The following is a 21,242-nucleotide window of genomic DNA, read 5'->3' on the forward strand; positions in this document are numbered from 1 at the left end:
GTGTGGTGTCCAGGCTTCAGACGTGGGTTTTAGATATGCCTTTCTTTCTCATGAACTGTGTAAACCTCGGGTAATCCCTTAATCCTTCTGAAGTCCAGTTCCTTCATTTGTGAAACAAAGAATCATAATACACGATAGCATTACCTCCCTGGATTGTTTTCCTGTGATAAATACAACAACTGTTAAAGTACTTGAAAACGATACAAATCCTTAAGCAATTCAAGTTGTCATTCTGAAAGTTCATAACCAGTTTTGCATTTGAAAATCATTGTATTAAAACTCACACAATAATTTAACATGGCATTCGTTAGAATGGAAAGTATTATCCTAGCAAATGCTCATCCTTTCTACTTTAAGTAAATAACTTATTATAAATTTCAAGTTGAGATATATTTTGAATAAATTTATTTCCTCAAAATAAGACAAAAGATGAATGTTCTTAGTGAGGAAATTTTCATTATTAATTTGTTCAATAAAAATGTGCTGGGCTTCTAGTACATGCAAAGCTCTACTTCAGATACTGAAGGAGAAATAGATAGATGGATATATTCTCCCTCAAGGATTTTACATAGAGTATTATGCCTTAAGAATTCCCATTTCTGGGGCGCCTGGGTGGCTCAGCCATTAAGCATTTGCCTTCGGCTCAGGTCATGATCCCAGGGTCCTGGGATCGAGCCCCACATCAGGCTCCCTGCTCCGTGGGAAGCCTGCTTCTCCCTCTCCCACTCCCCCTGCTTGTGTTCCCTCTCTCGCTGTGTCTCTCTCTGTCGAATAAATGAAGATCTTTAAAAAAAAAAAAAAAAAAAGAATTCCCATTCCCATATCCTGGATGAAGCTGAAAAAAGGGTTATAAATTGGGACTATGTTTATACTACAATCCCTATTTTTCATGAATATTTTTTGATGAAAGATTACATATTTATCATAACATGTCTCTTTTCTAAAACAGATTAACAAGTTTTCAAGTGTTTGCTATATATTTCAGCAGAGACAAACACTTGATAGTAAATACAGTAAAAGGTGCCCATACAAGTCAGTCAAAGAAGAGATATGCCGGGGCGCCTGGGTGGCTCAGTCGTTAAGCGTCTGCCTTCGACTCAGGTCATGATCCCAGGGTCCTGGGATCAAGCCCCGCATTAGACTCGCTGCTCCACGGGAAGCCTGCTTCTCCCTCTCCCACTCCCCCTGCTTGTGTTCCCTCTCTCACTGTCTCTCTCTCTGTCAAATAAATAAATAAAATCTTTTAAAAAAAATAATAGAAAAGAAGAAGAGATATGCCATACGATTTCACTCATACGTGGAATTTAAGAAACAAAACAAACGAGTATAGGGAAAAGGGGGGAGAGAGAGAGAGAGAGAGGCAAACCAAGAAAGATTCTTAACTCTACAGAACAAACTGACAGTCACCAGAGGGGAGGTAGGTGGGGAGATGGATGAAATGGGTGAGGGATTAGTGCACTTGTGATGAGCACTGGGTGTTGTATGGAAGTGTTGAATCACTAAATTGTACACCTGAAACTAATACTACACTGTATGTTAATTGGAACTTAAATAAAAACTTAAAAAATAATGAAGAGTTCATACCCATTCTTCTCAAACTATAAAGAAAAAAAAAGTGCCCACAGATTTTAAATACCATGTTGTCAATGAGGCTATGCATTCTTGGCAATAATTTGCAATGAAATTTTCCCAATCCAGAAGTATCAATTAATAAGTGCATTAATACATATTTGAATGCCTACTACAATGCTAAATATTAGGACGGCCAGAAAAGCAAGTAGCATATGATACATAATAAAACACCCTCTCAGTTTCTTATTTTTAAAAAATTAAAAGTGGCACACTTGAAAAGATACCCAGAGGATTTCACAGCCAAGAGAAAAAGCCATTCTATAACACCACTTAAAAAATGACTTTTAAGTAACTAAGCTTGAATGGAAATTTCATGATGCCGAGGGATATTACTATAACAACTCATACAACAGCAGATAGTCAATGAATAATTGAATTAGTACTTCCTACTCTACAACTTAGCTTGATCATCTAAAAATTCAGAGTTGGACTGGATTGCCAGAAGTCCATGTCTTAGAGGTCTAAAATTACATGGTAAAATTTAAGTACAATTTCATTACAACTTACTATTTTTAAAAATAGGCTTACACTTTTGGTTTCTGCTCAGATATGAAAGTTGACTATGAGAACATCAATCCCACTATTACAATAAGGAAAAAGACAAACTGTCAATTAACAACTCTTCTTGAGCCTATCAAAAGATCACGGTGGGAAGGCAACCAACAAACCTGAAATCTGGGGACAGTGACCTATAAATAGAACAAGGACCCAAGCATTTAAGAAGACTCAGCTAAAAGTTTGCAGTGAATTGCTAAAAGCCAAGTGTCAACCAGTGTGGACATGTGAAGCTTCTGAGGACCACAGATATTGGGGTGGGAGAAGGTGGGGGTATTATACCCTCTTATAGGCTCTACCTTCAGCAACAACTGAGTGATCAAATGGAAGGTGAGGAGAATCTTAAGCAAGACTCCCATTGGGTTCTGGCTAGAGGAGAGGCCCCAGTAACCCTTTCAAAAGTCTACCCACACCCCTTTTCCCCCACTTTCTGGTAAGGAACAATGCTTTAATCTAGAGGGAGAGAAGGAACAAAAATAGTCACCTGGGGCACTGTGGAAACTTGGTGCCACTAGGGAAGGAAACAGGAAGGGAAAAAAAAGAGCTTCATTCTTGAGGAAGAGTTAGCAAGAAATACTAGGCCAACACTAAAGCTGGAGAAGGGGTTGGAGCATTTGTGATGGCCACCCCCCCACCACAAGACCCAGGGATGCCATACTTGCCAAAAACTAAGCTTAACCAAACATCAGAGACTGGCCCTCTCCCTCAACTACCCATCAGTAATAAGAATCTAGTAAAAATGCAGTGCAATCAAATTAGAAGAACTACAAGAAAGAGATTCTTTCCAGATAATTTTTTTTTTTTTTAAAGGGGACACCAAAGCCAAGGAAAGATTAGACATTGGGGAAAAATAACTTCTCATGAATTAGCCTACACCTAAAACTATCATTTAAGTTATCTGAAGCTTTCAATAATCACTACAACAACCAATATTAAACGTAGACAAATTCTTGACTAGATTAACACAAACTCATAATACTAAAGACAAAATACTATTTTAAAATATATATTTTATTTATTTGAGAGAGAGAGTGTGTGTGCAAAAGAGAGAGAAAACATGAGCAGGGGCAGAAGGAGAAGAGAAGGAGACTCCCCTGCTGAGCAGGGAGCCTGATGCGGGGCTCAACCCCAGAACCCTGGGATGACCTGAGCCGAAGGCAGACGCTTAATTGACTGAGCCACCCAGGCGCCCTGACATAACACTATTTTTAAAAAGGTGTTGATCTCAAAAGATAAAAATACTTACTATCTACTGTCTTATTCAAGATGTCCAACTTTAACAAAAAATTAGAAGGCATGTAGAAAAGAAGTGGCACATTTCCAAAATACCAAACAATATACAGAGACAGACTCGTAAATGACAAAGATATCACAAATATTAGACAGTTAATTTAAAATAACAGTGACAGGGGCGCCTGGGTGGCTCAGTCATTAAGTGTCTGCCTTCGGCTCGGGTCATGATCCCGGGGTCCTGGGATGGAGTCCTGCATCGGGCTCCCTGCTCGGCAGGAAGCCTGCTTCTCCCCCTCCAACTCCCCCTACTTGTGTTCCCTCTCTTGCTGTCTCTCTCTCTGTCAAATAAATAAAATCTTTAAAAAATAAAATAAAATAACAATGACAAATGTACCAAAAAATTTAATGGAAAACATAGATAATATGCAAGACCAGATAGGAGAGATTTCAGCAGAGACTGAAACTATAAGAAAGAATTAAATGAAAATGCTAGAACTAATAGCAAAACAAAATGAACAACAACACACACACACAAAAACCCCACAGTAACACAGATGAAGTATTCCTTCTATGGGCTTGTAAAAAGCTTGAGAGCTAAGGAAAAAATCAATGAACCTGAAGACAGGTCAAAAGAAACAACCCAACCTGAATCACAAAGAGAAAAAAATAAAACACCCGCCACCACCACCAAGAAGAAAGAATCCAAGAGCTGTGGAACAATATCATATAGTGTTAAATCTGTGTCATAGAAATCTCAGGAGAGGAGGGACAGCATGGGACAGAATAAATACTTGAAGACATAATGGCTAAGAATTTTCAAAAATTAATGGCAAATACCAAACTAAATGTCCAAGAAGCTTAGAGAACACTAAGCAGAATAAATATAAAAAACAAAAAAGAGGTATATAATCACTGAAAATGAAAGGCAAAGAAAAAATCTTCAAGTCCGTTAGAAAAAGTGACACAATGTCTACAGAGGGACTGGGATAAGATTACAGCAGACTTCTCATTAGAAAACATGCAAGCAAAAAGAATACAGAAGGGCATCTTTAGAATGCTGAAAGAAAAAACCTGTCAATCCAGAATTCACAACCAGCACAAAATAAGCAAACTTAACCCAAATCACACAGAAGAAAGAAAATAATAAAAACAAAAACAGAGACCAATGAAATTGAAAACAAAAAAATAAGAGAAAAATCAAACCAAGAGCTGGTCCTTTGAAAAGACTGAAAAAACTGTTAAACCTGTATCCAGAGAGACCAAAAGGAAAGGGAAAAGATACAGCCAATATCAAGCAGAATGGAGCACATCATCCAGATTCTGAATATATTAAAGAAAGTATCACAAACTACTTCATGCTCACAAATTCAACAAGTTGAAAGAAGACTCTAAATTGGACAAATTCTTTAAAAGATACAAAATACAGAAACTCACAAAATGGTGAGAAAGGAAAAATCCTATTCCTACCTCATTTAGATTATACCTGTGAACTCTGAAGCCAGACTCAGGGCACATGATTTCAGGTAAGTACCTTCTTCTCTCAATGCCTCTGTTTTTTCACATATAAAATGGAGGAAATGACTGTACTTGCTGAAGAAGGCTGTCCAAAAAATTAAATAACTAGTATGTGTATGTGTGGGTGTATTTAGGTACAGGACAAATACAAAAAGAAAAGCTAGGGAATAATACTATAAAAGGTCAGGGTACTGTTTACCTAACAGGGATTTGGGGACAGAAGAATAGGATTTTTAAGTAACTTACTAAGAGGTACAACAGTCTTGGTAATGGTAGATCTTGACTTGTAGGTTCTAGGATGTTTGTCTTACTGTGTGTCATAACTTGCATATATCTTATATACATTTGTATATATGAACTGCTTCACTCCATAAAAAAATAGTAAGGTAGAATAAAATATAATCTATGGTCTCATTAAAAATAAGAGTGTAGTTACAGGGTAAAATTCAACAGATATACATGTATGTGTTTATATATGTTCAGAAAAGTGGGAAGTCCACACACCAGAACGAGTTAAGTCATCAGAATGGAAGAAGGGCTGGAGTAAGAGGTACAGGTCTTTGTGCAAAAAATGCATTACATTTGTAAATAAAAAATATTGAAGGAGGGGTGCCTGGGTGGCTCAGCCAGCTGAGCATCCAAATCTTGATTTTGGGTCAGGTCATGATCTCAGGGTCATGGGATTGAGCCCTGTGTCAGGCTCCACGCTCAGCATGGAGCCTGCTTAGGATTCTCTCTCTCCTTCTCCTTCTGCCTCTCCCCTGCCCATGTGCTCTCTGTCTCTCTTAAAAAAAAAAAGAGAGAGAGAAATGGGGGGAGAGTGGGGGCTGAGAGAGAGAGAAGGTGGGGAGAGGGAAGGAGAAAGAGACCAAATCTAAGATTGGTCCCCTATATTTTATAACCCATCTAAACAATCTGGGTATTTCTCTCCAGGAGAATGTGCAAGTAATTACATAATCACATGATTTCTTTTGTTCAATTTTAGGGAAACTAACTTTGGAATATTCGTAAAGAGATAACTAAGTACAGTGCAGTTTAATCTAGATTCCAAAGAGATTCTCCACTTTTTAAGCTGTAAGAAAATTAGACAACATTTCCAGTTCTTTCTGAAATCATAATGATAGTACAACAAATGAGCTTTAAAACTGGCAGACAGTGAATTATGGTGCGATCATGTACTGCAAACTAAAATGTGATCATGATGTCAGAATACCAGAATTTCCTGAGAATAGTTTTTATAAATAAACATGGTATTAATATGATTTTATTATAACTACATTTCTGAACATCTATCTTCCATTATGAAAGTGAATAAAATAAATTATTGCTCCTAGTTGAAGGTTTCAAAATTCAATCATATACTATATTTTGCAAGATAAACTACAAGACTGGCATGGCATCTTAGAGAAGAAAATGTTTCAGATTTCAATCTCCAAATCAAAGGAGTAACATTTGTTACAAGAGAACAATTCAATACTTAGATGCTTCTGTTTTTGAACTTACAGCGTTTTAACACCAAATGTAAACATATTTAACATACGTGTTTGCATGACATGTGCTACTATTACAGAGCAGTAAAAATAAAATCCAATTACATTTTCAGTACTGGATGTTTTTATACCTGGCCCATTTCATGGATTTATATTAAGTGCACAATCTCTTAGGATTTCTGTTACTGATCTCTGCTAACTCCCTCCTCCTGCATTACTACAGTCAGGCAGAGATATTAGGCTTGATCTTTGCATTTCCCACAAAGCCTAGTGCAATGGCACCCACCAGGCGGTCACTCACTAATTAAGAGCTGAGTAATTCACTCTGAAGAACCACGTCACCCAAAGAGAGGAGTACCTCTTTAAACCTTAAGCTACTTTAGAATCAGCATAAATATTATAGAAATATACAGCTGAGATCATTCAAGTATATAAAAATGTGAATTAACATATTACAAAATAAGTCTATTTCCAATGAATATTTCCTCAGCAAGTGTTGATATGAATATACTGCTTTCCCACAACCAACATAAAATAAACGTGTAGGTTTTTGTCCACAGGCACTCTCTCAAAATACCAATAGGATTTAAAAAAGGAAGGAAGGAAGGAAGGAAGGAAGGAAATTTGGTGAATAGAGCAATAAAGAAAACTTCCTCAGAAAGGATGCAAAAATAATTAGGTGTTTCATTGAACAGATCTTCAGGATGAAAATTCATTAAGCTGGGTATTTATCAAGGCTGAAAACAAGAACACATAAGCTAATTTATATTTTTTAAACTACGCTGCAAAAACAAATCAGCTTTTAGCAAAAGAAAAATTAGAATAAAACTAAGATTTTAAAACAACAAAAGAAGTTGAATAGAGAAAATGATCACATCAGTCATACCAATAGTAATCTCTATGTGGAAAAAAGTATCTTACTGACAGTAAGATCTTGTTTTCTCAAAAATTTGTTGAAAACTGTAAGGCTACCATTCAGATGGGTTTCAAGTCTACCTTCTCCTCTGGATGAACACCTGAGTACCAAGTTCCCTCTTTTGTAAGCGCAGCACCAATAATATATTAATACACAATCACTGTCAAACCATGCAGCATATCTAAAAGCGTGTTTTTAATACTAAAACACTCAATGTTAAATTTAGTCTTTTTTTCCTTAATGGATAATAATATTTAATTCAAGTATAATCCACATGGGTATGGATTTTAGTCAGAAAGAAATATAAGACCAAAAAATGTAAAACTCTAACTACTAATAAAGTCTCAAGTTGTCCCAAAGTGGGGCCGTAGAAAAACAAACAAAACCATATTTGTATATCTGTAGCTCAAGGGGTTCATTTGTATTTTTAATAAAAACCAGAATTATATCTGCTTCTTCATACACACTTGACTAAGAAAAGTCTGACTGAGGTAACCAAAATGACTTTATGAACTTTAAAAAAAAGTCACATTTTTGGGGAATATAGCTGCCTAGAGAACTCTACACACACACTGTGAAACTCTCACTCCAAAGGGAAATCAAAAGGGAAAAACTTGAGGAAACAGATACACATATAAGAGATACGAATATTCTCTTTGTTCTGCATGTATTTCAGATATATTAATGTAATTATGATAACTGAAACAAAAGCCTACCTGAAATAATTTTTCCTCTTGGCCCATGCCATTGGAATGATGGATCTATCATTTCCGAATTTCGCAGTCGTGGCGTAACACATAACACATGTGGACTCTTTTGATGAAGCATAACATATACTTTCACTGAAAATACAATATTAAAATGTTCCAATAATATTTTATATTCTTTCATGCTCTATAATGCCTCACATTTTTGTAGTTCGGGCTGCATGTTTCATAACTTTTCTTTGGGTTATTGCAATTACTTGATGAAAACTAAATTTCTTAGCAGTCCATGTAATAACTAACACTCAAAAGTATATACATGTATTTTATTTGGGTGTGTGTGTGTGTCTCAATCTGAAAATAATGCACTGGTCTTTTATGAAGAGTTCATTATACTAACTTATTTTATTCTCAGAACATTATTTTAATTACAAAGAATTAAGACAATTATAAATTATTGAGACTTTATCTTAGTTTTTCAAAGATACCAAACCTGAAAGGAATCAATAAAATTGTTTAGATTACAGAAATAATAGATTATTCACAATGATGTATTGAACTTAAAAATTATGTAATTAAAAATCAATAAATACATGCTATGATTTTAATTATTAAGCATTTTTCCCGCTTTGCTTTATTTTTTTGAACATTTATTTATTTATTTGTGAGACACAGCATGAGCCGGGGGAGGGACAGAAGGAGAGGCAGAAGCAGACACCCTGCTGAGCAGGGAGCCCCTGATGGGGCCTGATCCCAGAGTCCTGGGATCATGACCTGAGCCAAAGGCAGACACCTTCTGAGCCACCCAGGTGCCCCTCTCACTTTGCTTCAAAATTTAAAGAATACTGATCATTAAACAAGCAAAAATAGAGATACAAAAGGAATACAGTAAAGATTCAATTATCTTGAATTTACTCATAAGTAAGCCTTCAGAAAAGGTTCCGGTTAACTCCTCAGTAATTGCAGGCTGACCCTTCACTGATTCACCAAATACAGAGATCCAGTATGTGATCCAGTAAAATAAAAATTGTACTTGAAAATCGAAATTTTTCTTAAGTTTAAAGAGACTGTCTCTCAAGTTTCACCATATAGCATGCCGTTTACTGAATGTAGCTTTTAGACAGATATTCTTTCATAGGTTAAGAAAGTCCCCCTGTATTCTTGGTTATTTGTTTTTATCATTAACTGGTGTTGAATTTTAACAAATTTTTTCCTATACTGAATGAGGTGATCATTTTTTTTCTTGAATATTTTAATGGAATGCTTGATAATAGTATTGCTTTTCTAGAATTGCTTTCCTGGAATAATTCTAACTGATCATGCTCTTTGATTTAAATACTGCTAAATTCAGGGGACGCCTGGGTGGCTCAGTCAGTTAAGTAGTCTCAGCTCAGATCATGATCTCATGGGTCATGAGATCAAGCCCCACATGGGGCTTCCACTCAGCGGGGAGTCTGCTTGAGATTGTCTCCCTCTGCCCTTCCCCCCTCAAATGCACTCTCTCCCCCGTCTCTCAAATAAATAAATCTTTTTTTAAAAAATAAACAAATAAATAAATACGGTTGGATGCATTTTGCAAATATTATTCCTGGGATAGCTGTACCTATATTCAGAAATACAATTGTGTATAATTTTTATACCATCTTTGTCCTTTTCCAATTTCAGTATCAAAGTTATTTAGAATTTAGTATTATTAAGGAAGGTATCTAAAGTTGTAATAGCCACATAAAATCAACTGGGCAGATTTTCTTTCATAAATTTTCTCTGAAAGAATATGGAAAGTGTTCTTTGTCCTTGGAAAACTGTTTAGCCTGGTACTTTTTTTTTTTTTTGGCAATGAGGAAAAAGGTGAAAAACAAATTTTTATCAACCAGGAAAACATAATTATTAGTCTAACAAGTAACTTAAGTCTGTTTTAGAAATTTATATTTTATTACAGTTGTTCATTTAAAGTTTATTAGCATAAAATTATTCAAAGTATTAAGTTGTAGTTTATAAAGTTCAGCATACTTTTATTGACTCATAACATTTTTTTGTACTTCCGTTACTCATGAAACATTTGTCAAAAGCTCATCTACCAACCGTTCCAAAGACAGCTTTTGGTTCCATTAAACCTACTGTTCTTCTCTGATCTCTTTTCTTTCTTTCCTACTCGCTTCAGTTAATTTCCACTTCTTTTTTCTGACTTCTTGGATACGTGTTTATTTTATACTGTTGTCACTACTCAGCCTGACTTACTGGCTCTTCTGGCATGATCGGTCTTTTACATATCTCCTTACACCTCTTCGCAAACTATTTGCCCTCGGAATGCCAAACTACTCAGACTGCCCGAAGCAGCACACTGAACCGTTCTTCCATGGTTTTACTCGGGGAGGTATCTAAATGCCTCCTCATCTGTGGCAACTCAGCACAGGTATACCCTTCGTGGTCTGCCCTTCCTCTAGCCTCCACTAGCCTCTGTACATATTTAAATCAAAGAAAATATAACTGAACCCAGAAGTTTCCTAATACAAGATCAACATACAGAAGTAAATAATGCCCCTGTACATCAGTAATAATGCATTAAATCATGTAATAAAAAAGAAGATAACATTTAGAGGACAATAAACAGAAGTTAATTGATAATCAAACAAGGCCACTGTGGGGAATATGCTCAAACTCCAGCAAAAGATATACACAGTTAGACCATAATGCCATAATCATGGGAGTGTACACTGTAATTTTAAAGATGCCAACTTATCCTTATGTTGATGTATACAATTAATATAGTTAAAAGTAAACTCCCAGAACAGTCTTTTTTTTTGTAGTTCATGTTTATTATTTTTTTTTTTATTGAAATCAGTTTCAGGTGCACAACATAGTGTTTTGACCAGTCTCTACGCTACGCGGTGCTCAGCACAAGGGTAGCTACCATCCATCACCATACAAGCTTGTACAATACCACTAACTATATTCCCTGTGCTGTGCCTTTCATCCCCACAAATAATTCATTCCATAACTGGAAGCCCGTATCTACTACTCCCCTTCACCCATGTTGCTCATTCCCCCCACTGTCCTCCCCTCTGGCACCTATCAGTTTGTTCTCTGTATTTATCATGGGTCTATTTTATAGTTTAGGCTTAAAGGTTGTAGTTTGAAAACAAAAGCTGTGATATCAGTGAAAATGGCAGAGTAAGGAACTCTAAAAATTATCTCCCTCATAAAGGTAATGCAAAAACTGGCAGAAATTGTCAGGATCAACATTTTCAGAACTCTGGAAATTAATCAAAGACTTGCAGCAACCCATGAAAAACTTATTCAAGAAAAACAACTGAATTTTAGCATGATGGGCTGAATTATGCCTCTCCCCAAATGCATATGTTTGAGCCCTAATCCCCATACCTCAGAATGTGAACATATTTGGACACAGAGTCTTTACAAAAGTAATCAACTTAAGATGAGTAATTAGGGTGAGCCCAAAGCCAATGACTGGTGTCTTATGAAAGGGGAAAATCTGGACACATACAAATACAGAGGGTACATGATGTGAAGAAACATAGGATGAAGACGGCCACTCATGAGCCAAGGAAGGAGAACTGGAACAGACCCTTCCCTCACAGCCCTCAGGCAGAATCAACCCTGCCTCCATGATTGAACTTCTGGCTTCCAGAATTGGGAGACAATAAATTTTGTTGTTTAACCCACTCAGTCTCTGGTAAATTGTTACAGGGCCTGGTGGGCTCTAGCATTGTTAAGTTTCCCCATTCCCATCTCCCTCTTCTCCCTCCCCCCCCGCCCCGCCCAGTCTGCCTTAGCTTTGGTAACCACCATGCCAATCAATGTAAGAACCAGCAGGCTGGCAGCCACTAGAGGGGCAGACAGGGTTGGAGGGACTTCAGTGCCTCCTTCCCAGAGAACTGTCATTATTTGACTTCTCTGGCCCTTTCCAGGAAGATACCACTCACAAGGCCGTCTTCACTTGATTTAACTCAGAGCACAACCACTGTACAAAACCTTTTCCCAAAGATTATTTTTCAAAAATAATTAGAGGCTTTCATTTAACTTTGTAAATGCTGATGCAGCAGGTAACACTTGGGGTAAACAGGCTAAACAAAACGCTTAAGAGGAAAAGCTGGGAACACAAGTCCATAGGAGATTTGAAAAGTTCTAACACATTCCTGGGAAAACAGAAGGCCACATGTATGCATAGAAGGAACACATGCCCAAGACTGAGCACGCTTAGTCAACACAGAATTTAAGTTCTTACCTCTGGCTGAAATTGATGCTCTGCAGAGCAGACAGTGAAGGACAAAGTAATCAACCGCCTAGCTAAATGTTCAGAGTGTACCACACAAGCACATAAAGACCCTCAGCAAAGACTAGGAGACTAACTAGTTCCAGGTGTCAAAAACTCTCCATCCAGTATCAGCCTAGGCTAACTGAGCAGTGACTTCAGTGGCTACATATGACAAATGACACAGAAATTAAAGAATTAGTTCAGAAAAATCATTAAACATACCAACAATAATAACAGACACTAACAACATTCATACCTGATTTCCAGAGTTGCTACGTTAAATTACTTTAAAAGTCCAGTTTTCAACCAAAAATATGAAACATGCAAAAAATCAAGAAAGTATTGTCATAGGTAAGAAAAAAAGAAAGCAACCAATAGAAATTGCCCCTGAGGAAGCCCAAATTTTGGACTTACTAACAAATACTTTAAATCAGTTATTTTATTTTTTTAATTTGAATTCAATTAGCCAACATGTAGGACATCATTAGTCTCAGATACAGTGTTCAATAATTTATCAGTTGCATATAATACCCAATGCTCATCACATTATGTGCCCTCCTTAATGCCCATCCCACAATTATCCCATTCCCCCACCCACCTCCCCTCCAGCAACTGTTTCTTAGAGTTAAGAGTCTCTCATGGTTTTTCTCCCTCTCTGATGACTTCCCCTTCAGTTTTCCCTCCCTTACCCTATGATCCTCTACACTGTTTCTTATGTTCCACATATGAGTGAAACCATATAATCTAATTGACTTATTTCACTTAGCCTAATCCCCACCAGTCCCATCCATGTTGATATAAAAGTTGGATATTCATCCTTTCTGATGGCTGAGTAATATTTCATTGTATATATGAACCACATCTTCTTTATCCATTCATCTGTTGAAGGGCATCTCGGCTCCTTCCAGTTTGGCTATTGTGGACATTGCAGCTATGAACACTGGGGGGGTGGTGCAGGTGCCCCTTCTTTTCACTACATCTGTATCTCTGGGGTAAATACCCAGTAGTGCAATTGCTGGGTCGTAGGGTAGCTCTATTTTTAACATCTTGAGGAACCTCCATACTGTTTTCCAGAGTGGCTGCACCAGTTTGCATTCCCACCAACAGTGTAAGAGGGTTCTCCTTTCTCTGCGTCCTCGTCAACGTTTGTTGTTTCTTGTCTTGTTAATTTTAGCCATTCTGACTAGTGTAAGGTGGTATATCATTGTGGTTTTGATTTGTATTTCCCTGATGCCAAGTGATGTGGAGCATTTTTTCATGTGTCTGGTGGCCATCTGTATGTCTTTGGAGAAATATCTGTTCATATCTTCTGCCCATTTCTTAACTGGATTATTTGTTTTTTGGGTGTTGAGTTTAATAAGTTCTTTATAGATACCATCGACATTTTTCACAGAGCTGGAACAAATAATCCTAAAATTTGTATGGAACCAGAAAAGACCCCAAATAGCCAGAAGAATGTTGAAAAAGAAAACTAAATCAGTTATTTTAAATACGATCAAGAACATTATGTCTAAAGCACTAAAAAAAAAAAAAGTATGAAAATGATTTCTCTCCAAAGAGTATCAATAAAGAGACAGAAGTTAAAAAAAGAACCCAAAAGAAATTCTGCATTAAAAAGTACAATAACTGAACTGAAAAACTCACTATAAGAATCAAAAGCAGACCTGAGCAGGCAGAAAAAAGAATCAGCAAACCTCAAGATAGATCAATTCGGGATTATCCAGTCTAAGAAAGAGGAAAAAAGAAAAATAAATGAACAGTACCCAGAGACCTGTGGGAAACCATCAAGCACGCCACTGTATACATAATACAAGTTCCATAGAAGGGTGGAAAGTATAAGAGCACAAAGAATATTTGAAAAAATAATGATAAAACTTCCCCAAACTGATGAAAAGCATCAATTTACACATCAAATAAGCTCAATGAACTCAAACTAGGATAGATTCAAAAGAGAACCACACCTAGACACATCATAATCATCTGTTCAAGTCCAAAAAGACAGACTCTTGAAAGCAGCAAGAGAAGCAACTTGTTACATACACATGATCCTCAAATTAGTAGCTTATTTCTCATCAGAAACCATAATGAAAAACAAAGTCTGAATAGACCTAAAGCAAGTAAAGTGACTGAATTAATAATTAAAAATCTTCCTACAAAGAAAAGCCCAGCACCAGGTGAATTCACTGGTAAATTTCACTAAACAAGTAAAATTCCAATTAACAAGTCCAACAAGTCCAATTAACAACACTTCACAAACTCCTAAAAAAAAAAAACAGAAGAGGAGGGAACATGTCCCAACTTGTTCTATGAAGCCACTATTACCCTAAAACCAAAATCAGACAAAGACAACACAAGAAAACTACAGAACAATTTCCCTTATGAATACAGACCTAAAAATCCTCAGAATAGTAACAGCCAATCCTGCAGCATGAAAAAGAATTATGCATCATAATCAACCAGGATTGCGTTACTTGTTCAAAATACAAAAATCAATCAATATAATACCAAATTATATCAATAGAACAAAGGACAGAAAACACACAATCATCTCAATGTATGCAGAAAAAGGATTTGACAAAATCCAACACTTTTTCACAATAAAAGCACTCAACAAACTAGGAACAGAAGGGACTTTCTCAATCTGATAAAATTCATCTACAAAAACTCAAAAACTAATGATGTAATGTATGGTGATTAACATAATATAATAATACAGAAAAATAATTATCTCCATTGTGCTATGGAAATAAAAAATAAAAATAAAACAATCCTGAAAAGAAAAAAAAAACCTCACAGGTAAGGTCATATTTAATAGCGAAAGACGGAAACCTTTCCTCCCCTCTAAGATCAGAAATAAGACTTACCACGTGTGATGATACTGTTATCATCAGTACTGAACTGAAGGTTCTAGCTAGAGCAACTGGCAAGAAAAAAAAAAAAGGCATCCAGATTGGAAAGGGAGAAATAAAACTATCTCTATTTGCAGATGACATGATCTTATACCTAGAAAATCCTAAGAAATAACTCCCCTACCAACTAAAAAAAAATAGAGCTAATAAATGATTTAGGAAGGTGACAGAATACAACAACAATTTGAAAAATTCAATTGTATTTTTATATAATAGCAATGAACAATCCAAAACCCAAATAAAACCGTTCCATTTACAACAGCATCAAAAAGAACAAAATATTTAGGAATAAATTTAACAAAAGTGGTGCAAGACTTGTACAATGAAAGCTATAAAACATCACTGAGGGGAGTTAAAGAAGATCTAAGTAGATGGAAAGATACTCCAAGGTCATGAATTGGAAAAGTTAATATGGTTAAGTTGGTAGTACTCCCAAAATTGATCTACACTTCAAGGCAATCCCTACTAAAATCCCAATGGGCTTTTCTGCAGAAATGGACAACCTGATTCTAGCATTAATATGGAGTTGCAAGTGACCCAGCGTAGAGCCAAAACAATCTTGAGAAAGACTGAATATGAAGGACTCATACTTAATGATTTCTAAACTTACTTTAAAGCAACAGAAATCAAGACAGAGTGGTACTAGCCTAAGGACAGAGACAGAGATCAATGAAATAGAATTTAGAGTCTGAAAAAAAGCCCAAACATCTACCGCAAACTGCTTCTCGACAGGGTACCAAGAAAATTCAATAGGGAAAGAAAATATCTTGAACAAATGATGCTGGAACAACTGAACATTCACATGCAAAAGAATGAGGTTTGACTTTGATCTTGTAAATTAATCCAAAATGGATCAAAGACCTAAACATAAGAGCTAAAACTATGAAATTCTTATAAAAAATACAGGAATAAAACTTTATGACTGCTGAATAAGCAGTTGTTTCTGAGATACAACACCTAACACACCAGTACCAAAGAACAAAATAGAAATTAGACTTTATCAGTTTAAAATGTGTGCTTTAAAGGACACTATCAAAAAAGTGAAAACACATTTATTCATTTGTTTGGTTTCTTAAATTTCGCAAAGTGAAATCATATGGTGTTTGTCTTTCTCTGACCTATTTCACTCAGCATAATACATTCTAGCTCCATCCGTGTCGTTGCAAATGGCAAGACTTCAGTCTTTTTTTTATGGCTGAGTAATACTCCATTGTATATATATACTACAACTTCTTAATCCTTTCATCAAAGATGGACATTTGGGCTGTTTACAAATGAACAAAGGAAAAAAAATAAGGGAGACAAAACAAGAAACAGACTCTTGACTACAGAGAACAAACAGATGGTTACCAGAGGGGAGGTGGGTGGAGGGATGGGAGAAATAGATGAAGGGGATCAGAGCACACTTACCGTGTGTGATGAGCACTAGGTAATGTACAGAATTGCTGAATCACTATATCGTACACCTGAGACTAATATAACACTTCATGTTAACTATGCTAGAACTAAAATTTAAAAATTTTAAAAAAATTTTTTTCAAGTGAAAACACAATCCACAGAATTGGAGAAAATATTTGTAAATCAAATATCTAATAAGGGTTTGGTATCCAGAATGTATTAAAAATAACTTCCAATAATAATAAAACCCTCAATTAAAAAATGGGTAAAGGACTTGAACAGACATTTCTGCACAGAAGATACCCAAACGTCCATTAAACACAGAAAAAGATCTTAAAAACATCATTAGACATTAGGGAAATGCAAATCAAAACCACCTGAAAATCCACTTCACACACACTAGGATGGCTATAATCAAAAAAGATAAACAGTAACAAATGTTGGCAAGGATGCTGTAAAATTTTAATCCTCATACGTTGCTGGTATAAAAGTAAAATAATGAAGGCTCTTGAAGAAATAGTTTGGCAGTTCCTCAAAATGTTAAACACAGAGTTACCCTATGTTCTAAGGTATATATTCAGGAGAACTGAAAACAGGTTCACACACAAACTTCTTCAGGAATGCTGGTAACAGCGTTGTTCATATAGCCAAAAAGTGTAAACTGCCCCCAAATCCATCAATTGATGGATACACAAAAAGTGGTATATCCATACAATGGATTATTATTCAGCCATAAAATGGAATTATGTGCCGATACACTCTATGACATGAATAAACCCAAAAACACTATACGAAGTGAAAGAAGCCAAATGCAAAGCACCACATCATGTATGATTCCACTTACATAAAATATCCAGAACAGGGAAATTAATAGGGAGAGAAAGCATATTAGTGGTTTCCAGGGGCTGGAGAGTGACTGCTTACTGGGTACGATGTTTCTTTTTGGAGCTATCAAAATGCTGTGGTATTACATAGTGATCGTTGCAAAACCTTGTCAGTGTACTAAAAACTACTGGAATGTTCACTTCAAAGGAGGAATTTTAAGCATGCAAATTTACCCCAGGAAACAAAACAAAACACCACACCACCAAAAAAGTTTTAGTTGCTATGCCTCTCATATGAGTACTGCAAAAGCTTATGAATCCAAAACCCTTTTAATATAGATCTCATCTGAAAAAAATTTTAGCATATTTGAACTGCATATGTTTAGTATTATGACTAATAATTATATAATAACAAGCAGAAACACTATAGACAACTTTAATTAGATAGCTTCTAGAAATAATTATTTTCACACACTTAGGCAGTTATAGCAAACAGAATCAGAGCTGGATGAATCGAACCATATGGAAATAACTCTAATCCATTTCCACAGAAGGAAAAGGGCCTTAGGAGACTAGGATGTCTGGGGAACATTAGCCTTTTGGACAAGATTCATAAAATTTAAACAAATGCTAAATACTTTCTTAAAAGTACTGAACATCTATTTATTAATACCTGGAAAATTTGATGATCCCACTATTTTCACCTTATCTTGGGTCAAGCGAAAACCTCTTGGTAATCGAATCAAAGATCCAACTATCAAAAACAAAAAGAAATGATGAGCAATCTGCCTCATTAGAAATTCCAAGATATTCAAATAGCAGAGTATCACAGTATATTTGATCTCGGTTGAAGGAGGAACGGTAGTCAATCTCTTCCAACATCTGGCATCTCCCCTCTGACTCCTCTCTCCCCCTTACACGCCAGTGAAATTAACCTACTCACTGCTTCCCCTACTGCACCTCATCTCAGGATTTTTTCTACAACCACTTAGAACACTCTTTTTCAAAATCCAAATCCCCCACGCTTCAAGACCCAAATCACAAGTCCCTCTTCCTGCAAACCTTGTTTGTCCTTATCACTTCTCATATTCCCTTACCTCCATCATCAGCACCTCTTTCCTGGCAGTCTACATTGTATTATATTATAGCTCTTTATGCACGTATATAATTTTTCGTTAGATTATAAGCTCTATTGATAGCAGGATCCATTGATAGTAGGATCAGTGTTTATGTCAACTTATCAAGAATCAGTACCAAGCGGGGGCGCCTGGGTGGCTCAGTTGGTTAAGCGACTGCCTTCGGCTCAGGTCATGATCCTGGAGTCCCTGGATCGAGTCCCACATCGGGCTCCCTGCTCGGCGGGGAGCCTGCTTCTCCCTCTGACCCTCTCCCCTCTCATGTGCTCTCTCTCTCATTCTCTCTGTCTCAAATAAATAAATGAAATCTTTAAAAAAAAAAAAAAAAAAAAAAGAATCAGTACCAAGCATCCTGCACATAAGACAAACTAAATAATAGTTAAATACGATATATTCTGAGATTCTTCAGTCATTGTTGAATGAGCAAATGGACCTAAGAGTGTACACAGACCAAGTGGTAGGAGCAGTATTAAAAAAACGGAATACAGCATCCACCCAAAGAACATTTAACAGAGTGGGAGGAGGGTATATTCAAAGTCAGAAGACCACTTACTGGCCTTAGAAAGTCACCTTAAACTCTAGCATCTCCGCTTTTCTCATCTGCAAAATGAGACTGCCATTTCGGATTCACAGCGTTATTGTAGGGGCTGAATGGAAGGTGGTACAAATGCCATGTGAATATCTTTACCACTCAGCGCTTAACAATTAAGGCATTGCCTGTTTAGGTCTTCTATCCTCAGGTCTGATCTTGAGATTGGATCTAAAGCTAGCACAGCCCCCCCCCCCCCCCCCATCTAGTGTAATACCATGGCCAAGGCCAAGAAGCATCCTCTCCTGCGGGCCAATTAGAGGTTATCAGCTCTCGCCTACTTAGAACGACTACGCATTCACTCCCACCTCTTTCCTTTCTCCTCCTTATCCCATGCCTTCCTCCACAATCCTTCTACATTTACTTTCTTGGAGAAGCGCTCTCATTTCTCCTCCTTTGTACAGTTTTTAGCATTTTGACCAAATCTCTTTCGAGTTTTTTTTTAATCCAATACTTTATTTTTACAGTCTAACATTTGAGCACAAAATACTGCAGCCAAAACCTTCTCGGTTGCCCGACGGCGGCTGAAGCCCTCCCTTCCGTGTGCTCGCGCGTATCCGAAACACGTGTGAAAACACTATGGAACTCTTTGGGACACAAAGGAGGAAACACGGCGGCAGAAAAACGTCCCCACTGGGCCATCCCAGTGTTCCCTGCATTTTGTAACTACCACCGACAGGGGGAGCTGCGGGACCCAGGACAGGGACGTGCGGGGCGGTGCAGGCCGTGCGTGCCGCACAGAGGGGAGGCGGGCCAGCCGGGGGGGGGGGGGCTGCCGGGAGGGGGGGCTGGCAGGGCACCCGGGGGGGGGAGCTGCCGGGAGGGGGGGCTGGCAGGGCACCCGGGGGGGGGAGCTGCCGGGAGGGGGGGCTGGCAGGGCACCCGGGGGGGGGCTGCGGGGGGGGGGGCGGGCCAGGGAGGCGATTCGCAGCCAGGCTAACTGGACACCGTGCACGGAGGGTGTCCCGGAGCGCTTCTGCCCGTGCGGCAACAGTGTCTCCGGTCACCGGCACCCCGCGCGAGCGCAAGGTCCTCTGCAGGGTTTACGCGAACACACCCCCTCCGGCCGGTACCGGCGCTTCTTCGGCTCGGCGGGCGCACGTGACCCGGGGAGGCCAGCCCCGGGCGGGAGGGGCGGCCCCGCAGAGCCCGTGGCGGCGGCGCCCACGCCTCACCTGACGGGGACGCCCGCGCCACGAAGGCGGAGAGCAGGAGGACGACCGCGGCCCAGGTGAGCGGGGAGCCCGCGGCCGGGACCCGCCGCCAGTCCCGCCGCCGCCGCCGGCCGGGGGCCGAGGCCTCCATCCACTCGCCGCCGCCGCCGCCTGCCGACCGTCGGCGCAGAAGATCGTTATGCGGCGCGCGCCCACCTGCCGGCCGGAAGTCGGCGGGCGGCGGGCCGGAAGGAAGGCCGGAAGGACGGGCCGCCACTTCCGTCGGGGCGGGGGCGGGGCGCGGCGGGCTGTCGCCTGGGCCGTGTCCTTCGACGCCAACTAGAGGGCCGCAGCGCCGCCGTCCGTGCCGTCCGTGAGGGGCCCTTCGGAACCTGGGCGCCAATCAGGGGCCCTGCCGAAGGTTCTGGTGCTGGAGAAGAACCGCGGACCCCACAGCCCGCGCCCTTCCCTTTGAGTGCGCGTCGGTGGGCCGAGGCCGTTTCCGGAGCTGGCGGACCGAGCTTCCGCACGGGGGCTGTGGGAACCGAGCGCGCGAGCGCGCGTCCCGCCCTCGCGGGTTGCCTGGCCTCGATGTCACCTGCCGGAGCTTCGTGGCTGGATGGCCCCCGGGTGGGGGGTCGGTGCACGCGCAGCGGTGCGGCCGGAAGTCAGACCCGTAAGCCCGGCAGAGAGGCTAGTGGGCAGGACGGAGCGGGTCGACTTCCGTGCGTCGCTCGGCCTGTACGTGAAGTACGTGAAGACACCTGTCTGCATTTCCGGCCGGGACGCGCTGCAGAGGGTCGTGCCTCGGGCTCGCGGAGGAAGGACGGGCTCGGCGGGGACGGAGCTACGGCGCGAACGCCCCTCGTGCGGCTGAAGCCGGCGCCCGGGAGGGGAGTGTGAGCCGCTGA

The 21,242-nt window shown here is 39.3% G+C and overlaps 1 protein-coding gene across 7 annotated transcripts in view; it reads right to left on the reverse strand.

Annotated features, from left to right (window-relative positions):
- The window catches only part of ZPBP (zona pellucida binding protein), a 107,179-nt gene extending 86,611 nt beyond the window's left edge, over positions 1-20,568 (reverse strand). For 5 of the 7 annotated variants that reach the window (XR_013443048.1, XR_013443049.1, XM_036101810.2 and 2 more), the window contains exons 1-3: positions 20,353-20,568; positions 18,126-18,206; positions 8,058-8,183 (exon numbers count right to left, since the gene is read on the reverse strand). Coding sequence is in view for 5 of the 7 variants with exons in the window: in XM_036101810.2 (XP_035957703.1) it covers positions 8,058-8,183; positions 18,126-18,206; positions 20,353-20,482 (337 nt within the window). In the remaining 2 variants the exon portion in view is untranslated. The remainder of the gene's footprint in view (positions 1-8,057; positions 8,184-18,125; positions 18,207-20,352) is intronic. The other 2 variants (XM_036101809.2, XM_036101811.2) reach the window with 2 other exon arrangements.
- Between the last annotated feature and the right edge of the window lie 674 nt (positions 20,569-21,242).

This window comes from Halichoerus grypus, chromosome 12 (genome assembly GCF_964656455.1).
Source record: "Halichoerus grypus chromosome 12, mHalGry1.hap1.1, whole genome shotgun sequence".
NCBI classification, from domain to species: domain Eukaryota; kingdom Metazoa; phylum Chordata; class Mammalia; order Carnivora; family Phocidae; genus Halichoerus; species Halichoerus grypus.